We start from the raw sequence: 7,296 nt of genomic DNA on the forward strand, positions 1-7,296 counted from the left end.
ACATATTTAATAATTATAAAATTATTTGTACTCATTTTAAACGCATTCAGATATAAATAGAAAAGTCTAGAGGGCCAGCAACTTTGTTAAATTCTGGCCAACATGTAACCATTAAAGAAAAGTGAGCCATTGGATGAAATTTCACACCAATTTCACACCATTAAAACCATCATTAATGGATATTTGACGCAGGGGCAGAGATAGGTACAAGAAAAGGGGGGCAATGATCCCCCTAATTTTAATTTTTTACATGTAAATTATATATAAATTTCAGTTTAGCCCCCTCTTAAAATTTTATTTTAGTCTTATTTTATTGTGTAAATATTTTTTGCCTCCCTCTAATATTTCATCTAGCTCCGCCCCTGATTTGATGACTACAAATCACAAAAATTACTAGCCCCTAGCATTCCTCGGTATAAATTGTTATAGCGGGATGTACGTTTACATTGCACAACGATAAAAATGCACATTTAACTACTTTCCATATCCAACTATTTTCTTCTTGGCTTGTACTCATTTTAATCTTTAACTATCTTCATCCACCATTAATCTCAGTATCTCACAAGTCATATCTACAACCCTAATTCTAATTAAGAACTCCGTCGCTTGCCGCCAAAGCAAGTACTAAACTAGATCACCAAGTGGCCATGCCATGTCTCTCTGTCTTTGGATATTAATATCAATGCCCTTGTTGTCTGAAGATAAAAGCATAAGAGAAAGCATAGGGAGCCAATGGCTTAAGCGTATAATGTGTACAATGGAGGTTTAGAAAGTATTAGAGATATGACCATTAGTGTTACATTGTCCTATCAAGTTATGTTTTTGGGATAAGTGGTTTCATGACATGGTATTAGAGTTCTAAATCCGAAAGGTCAAGAGTTTGATTCTTGGTGAACTCCAAAATCAACTTAAGCTTTTAGGATAAGTGATTTTATGACATGAGATGTTTATTATCTTGTATCCAGATGGTTATATATATATATATAGTCTGTTAAAATAAATAACAAATTTCAAATGTAATTATAAGTGTTACATATATAAAATTATGAATGTTAAATTAAAGAAGATAATTTTGTATTATTGTCTCTCTAGCATTACGCGGAAATAAACCTGCATCCAGAGTTTCTGGAGCGGGCGAAACATGGTCTGAGGTCATCCCTCGATAGCTTCCGGCGGATCGTTCAGAACTAGAAGCAGATCGAGTGGGAAACTGGCAATAGAATGAATGCACTTGTTCATAGATCTCTTCCATCTTTCCTAAGTGCTGATCTCTACGGTCCATGTCAATAAGAACCTAAGACATACATAATAAAAACATGTTGTAACTAACACGTGCGCATGCATAATGCATTATGCCTGAGTGAGAGAAACAGAGGCTTTACCTGTGTTGCAAGGTTCTTGAATGCAGGATGAAATCTCTGATTACAATATATGTGAAATAGAATGGTACCGATCAAAAGTGGAATGATAAACCCAGATGAAACTGTTGATCGCTTTAGTCCAAACACACCGAGTGCAATAATTTGAGACACGATTAATGAAAATATCACTGAGTTGTGAGCAATGGGCCATAGCTTTCCCCCACCATCATATTTTGTAACATACACATTCAGAATCTAAAAATAAAAAACAAACAAGTTTAATTAGCTATCAAATAATTAAGAGAAGGGTAGGTTGAAGTTTGAAGCTAAGTAATTAACCTGGTTGCGGTAAACGAGGTATGCAAGGGAAAAGTAGAAGAGTAAGAAGGGCAATATTAATGGAGCAAGAATAGAGCAGGTGAAGCCAAGGAATCCGAAGAGTAAGACCCTTGGAACTTCGGTATGATATGGAAAAGTGAGAGTGCCTTCTTCTGAATCATCCTTACTCCTCAGAATGTATCTCCGGAACAGGTTGTAGAAAAGAGGACACACCTGCATGATTTCACATGCCAGACTTGCCCATCCAGATGATAATACATATGTTGTGAAGTAAGTAGCCTGCAACATGCATGCTGGTTAATTAAGGTGCCTATTTAACAAGACAAAGTCTTAAGAGCCAATTTTACACTACTAATATTGCAACCAATGTTTTTTTTTTTTGTTGTCTAAACATGCAAAGAAACAAAGCAAACACTATCTTATATTCCAGCGAATGATTTACTGGAGATCAACACAAGGCTCAGAGTTAGAGTTACTCTTGGCACCATATCTAGTCATCCACTTCGCAGCTCTATTTACTTTTCGAGACACCCACTCAACGTGAACAAGCCAAAGACGAGATAAAAGTTCGTGAATCTTGTAAACCAAATCTGTTACTTCAGATGAATATCCATTTGAAAGATTATGCACGACGGGCAAAATGTCAAAGCAATCCGTTTCACATATAATATCTCTTAAACCTAATCCCAAACTAAAATCAACCCCTTCAAATAGCAAATAATTCACATATGATGATAGACCAGGGGAATGCTTCCAGAACATCTCTAATAATACACCTAAACTCCGCTAAATTTGAATTCGAATACAAGCTTGCATTACAATTAACTTTAACAAACTCAATTAGAAAAAGTATCCGAAATCCAAACTCAACAAAAATTTATATTTAGTGGGCTTTGTATTGGACTTGTTTATAACGTTGGCTGAAATTAGCTGCTATAATGTTGGTTCCCTAGCATTACTAGTTTAATCATAGAACAGTTAGAAGCAAATTAAAGTAATCACCTGCACCGGGACTGCCTTGGCAAGTTGGGCAGGTAATTCTGATACACTGGCAAACACTGAGAGCTGGCTGATAACAGAGCCAGCAAAAACATTAACAAAAAACACATTCCAGATTGTAAAAAACAAAACTTTGAGGCATGCACTCTTCTTCCTTATACTGCGTGAAATATGCCCCTCCATTGTTGACAATAGCATCATCACCGGTGGAACAGCCAACAAAAACAAAACCAAAATAACACTTGGTAGGTAACCGGTCACCAGTTGATTCATAAATTTCCTAGGAAACAAAAGAAAAAGGGAGTGTTAGGTAAACAATAATTTTTTGAACAACATGAACAACCACCAATCAAATAAGAATACACTACACTCTAATTTAATGCTACTAATTAAATTTAAGATTAATTTACTCTTTTAACCCTATTAATTCACATTGTTCACACATTGTTCAAAAATATTGTTGGTTACCTATACTTTTCCAAAAGAAAAAAGAAGCATGAATAGTGGTCCAATTTATAGTGAACTTAACAAACTGTATTTTCATTTTTGTTAATATGCAACTACTCTGTCTATCTATATCTTACTGTGTTAGTACTCTTGTTAGAAAAGGGAACATTTTCTCAAGCTTGTCTAGTTGAGTCAAGCCTTGTGCGAAGGTGACAGGTATAATGAAGACAATCATGAAAGTGACAGCAGCACCGAATGTGGATATCCTACGGAGCCAGATTTGCCTATATGGTATGCAAAGGTTGGACCAATAAACATCGTTTGGTTCGGGGGCTAAGTCTGTCACCCATAACATAGGATGTGACGTTTGAAGATTTTGGGCAGCAATATAAGCAGCATACCGAGTCTTAAAATATACAAAAGCAGTCCCTGATTCCTGTATTAATTAGTTATCATATGTGGCATCAGAATGAATAAAACATTAAACAAGAGGCTAAGCTTAAATGCTTTCATAAGAACATTGAATTCATTTCAAAACCTTTCTTGAATCTGTTTCTATGTCATTGTAGCGCATCGCAAAATCAATAGAATTTTTAAATCCTCCACAGAAGCAGCAATGGCTGAACCCGTGCCCACAACGAGTCATCGAACGACTAAGCACCTTACACATATGTTTTGCGTTATCCTGGAGAAAGATGATGATTAAGAGAGAGAGAAGGGGAGAAAAAAAAATGTTTAAAAAGTAGTAGTTTATTATGTGGACAAATTAAAGAGAAAACAGAGTAAATATCCTCTCAATTTGCTATTTGTTCAAAAAACAAAGTGTTTTTTTACAATTCGAAAAATTTTAATTGGTTTTTATCCTTTTAAATAATTGGTCTAAGCGACTCCGTTTACGCGATTTCTGATATGTTAGGAATCGCTTAATTAGACCAATTATTTGAATGATTAGGAACTGGTTAAGAAATTTTTGAATTAAATAGCCTACAAAAGTGAAAAGCATGCAAGACCTTCAATTTCTGAACTACACCAGAGTTGTACACCATTTGATGAGACAAATATGTTGATTCATAATAATATGAAAAAAACTTTTTCACTGTGTCACAATATGTGCTTTCTTGAGACCAGGGTATTCCTCGAACCAGAATTGCAAATTGACTTGGATTTGGAGCTGACCCAATAATATGTATTAACCGCAAGTCAGTAAGGTGCCTATATTCCTGATGAACACAAATAAATCCTGATATCAACAAAATAGTTTCTCTTTATACTATTGCAGACAAGTAAATGATGCAGGTAATTAATTAAGTCCTTACAAAGTATAGAAGAGTACAGGCTGTTATAGTTATAATGTATAATGCGAGACAATGAGCCCAAAGCCTGAAATGAAATAAAAGAATAAGAAATGTTTTTCTCAGTGGCAGATTCAATTCTTTCTTTGGAAGTGAAAAAGGTGATACCATCTGGATCCTTGCTTGACATTCTCAATGGTAAATGCTTCCAATGACTCCAAAGGTATATTCTTATAGAGTCTCTCCCGACCGTGGTAGTTAACTGGTAGCACCAGAACAAAGCAGATGACAGTAGCAACAGAAAACATTCGAATACTGTAGAAGAAGATGAAAAATAACAGTTAATTAAGGGAGATTGTGAATATATAAGATTTTTGAATTTGGTTAAGGAAAAATATAGGGTATCAATATATTATCTGCTAACTTATTGTCAACAATAATTAATTATTATATTTTAAACACATGAATAAGGAGACACATTCAGAAAAATACATACATAAATATACTTCTATTAGACACAATTATAAAAAAGACATTCTTATTAGACACATCCATAAAGATACTTCCATTAAACACAGTCATAAATAAGAGTTGGCCGAAGTTGGCAGAAATGCTGTTATGGTAACGTAGCGGGATTGTTTGGTTAATTATTACCTAAAGACAAGCATCCTACTGAAAGCAACAGCATCCAAGCCACCAATAGTGAGAATATCATCTTGAGTTGTTTCCCATGCTTTCTTGACCCATGTTGGGGAAGGAACAAATCTCTCCAAGATATCAACGTGTCTTAAACGCCGAGATGCAAGCCTTCTTCCAAAGTACACATTAACGTTGCTTGGTTGTTTCCTTAACACTGAATATAGTGAAAACAGCCCCACGCATAGACCAATATTTATCCCAGTTGATGTTAGAAGACCATTGATGTCCATCTCTTGTCATACAACAAAACATTGCAATTAATTAATGTGTCTCAAAACAAAGATCTTGATGCTCTGCTTCACCTGTAAAGTCCTGTATATGCGGCATCCACTCATCTTGCACTCATCATCGAAAGTGCACGACAAACATTCCCATGAAGTTGGAACAACGTACTTCTGGGATTCTGGGACGCCTGATGAAAACTAAACAACGTTATTTAAAAGATGATTGTTTTCACGTACGCATGAAATAATTAACATTGGGAATAGAAGACAAGTACCTGCATATATAGGGATGAATAATCAATAACAATGTATGAAGAAAATTGAAACCCCTAATTTCATCAGTATTCGCGGGATTTAATTTAATCTGATTTAGTGTGAGAGGGGAAGAGGAGGAGGAGGGTGAGGGTGAGGGAATGAAATCGCATGAAATCGGCGTCGCATCTGCATGGAGCCATAGAGGATATGCAAATAGCGCTAGAAACGTATCCTGTTGCCCACGCGGCCATCACCCAATCAATCATGCATACGCCATGCTCATGCATAATTCTCACATTCAAATTATTATTATTATTATTAAGGTTACTGTATGCATAATTGTATTGTTCATTAAATTTATTATCTTTCTATACTTTTTCTTATTATTATATACAAGTATATTTGGCACACATCACATTGATGAAGTGTTTTAACTAGTTTTATATATAACAGCATACAATCATNTGGATTAATAATGATATTTTTTTTAATTGTTCAACTCCCACCTTGTACTCTATTTACCAATGAGTTATAATTCAAATAATATAGTCTCTCCATACTCAATTAAGAGGTCGTGAGTTCGAGTCTCCTATCTTTGATAAAAAAAAGTTGTTGTGGTATTTTTTAAAATATAGAATGATTTAATTTAGGAGGTAGAAATCGGACTGTCCGTTGCAAGAGTTACAGAAATCGAACCCTCTGATTTTTGTACTCAAAACCTAAATTTGGAGTATACAAATAGAACAATTTTTTTATTTTTTAAATATAAATAGGAAGGTACCCCAAATTTGTTTTAAAAAAATACAAAAATTACAATATGTATATCACTCATACCACTCCCATAACCATATCTAAATTTTTTAGCCACTGGAAAAAGAAAAAAAAAACTAAGGAAAATAAGGAGAAGACTGCGGAAGTGGGAGAAGGAGGAGGAGAAGAAGACGACGATGCAACGAAGCAAGGAGTCATTGATGTTGTCGCCGTCAACGATGGAATACGAGAGAAAGCGGCGGAAATAGAGTATAGAGAGATGCATGTCAAAGAAGAAAGGGATCGGAGAGAGAACTCTCTGGGAGAGGAAGAAAAAGTTGAAGGAGATTATGGCGGTGGGGAGGTTTGATGTTGCTGTTGAGCTCTCTATCTCTGTCTTTGCTCGTCGGAGAAGCTACTGCCAGCACTACACCTCCTAATCTCGTCGACCATGGTGACACCGGACAGTAGATTCTTGGTAAGGCGTAGTTGTCGACACCGTGCTATTCTTCTTCTCCTTGTGCTGGAGTTCAAATTATATCAGATAATCCTATTTCCCTTCTTCTTGAGCCATGCCAAAATGAGAGCTTCGAACTGTTTTGCTGTCTTGGAACCGAACCAGATCGAAACAAGCGAAAGGGTGGTAAATGTCTCTATTAACACTTTTGTTCAGTTTTAGCTCAATCACAATTTGATTCACCAATTTTCTTTACGTACTTTAGCTCTGACATTTCAGTTTGCAAATAAAAAAAAGGTGTTATATTCTGTTATATGTGAATGATTGTTGTTGTTGATTATTGATTATTGATGACAGTGTTTTTCTTCTCTCTTTTTAATCTTTATTATTGTTCTGTTTGTTCTGTTTACGAGCAAGGATGATGTTTACGAGCAAGGATGAGAAGACAGAATTTTTTAATTTATTTTTTTAAT

At 35.2% G+C, this 7,296-nt stretch overlaps 1 protein-coding gene across 1 annotated transcript; it reads right to left on the minus strand.

The window, feature by feature from the left end:
- On the minus strand, nucleotides 1,056–5,541 carry LOC107607954 (CSC1-like protein RXW8). Its single transcript, XM_021106617.1, has 10 exons — nucleotides 5,093–5,541; nucleotides 4,607–4,753; nucleotides 4,463–4,526; nucleotides 4,157–4,366; nucleotides 3,685–3,831; nucleotides 3,284–3,582; nucleotides 2,703–2,979; nucleotides 1,701–1,979; nucleotides 1,383–1,616; nucleotides 1,056–1,294 (listed from the first exon to the last, which is right to left on the minus strand). Exons 1-10 carry the CDS (start codon nucleotides 5,365–5,367, stop codon nucleotides 1,058–1,060), a joined length of 2,169 nt encoding a protein of 722 aa, XP_020962276.1. The 5' UTR covers nucleotides 5,368–5,541; the 3' UTR covers nucleotides 1,056–1,057.

The sequence above is a fragment of the Arachis ipaensis genome, chromosome B07 (genome assembly GCF_000816755.2).
Source record: "Arachis ipaensis cultivar K30076 chromosome B07, Araip1.1, whole genome shotgun sequence".
NCBI classification, from domain to species: domain Eukaryota; kingdom Viridiplantae; phylum Streptophyta; class Magnoliopsida; order Fabales; family Fabaceae; genus Arachis; species Arachis ipaensis.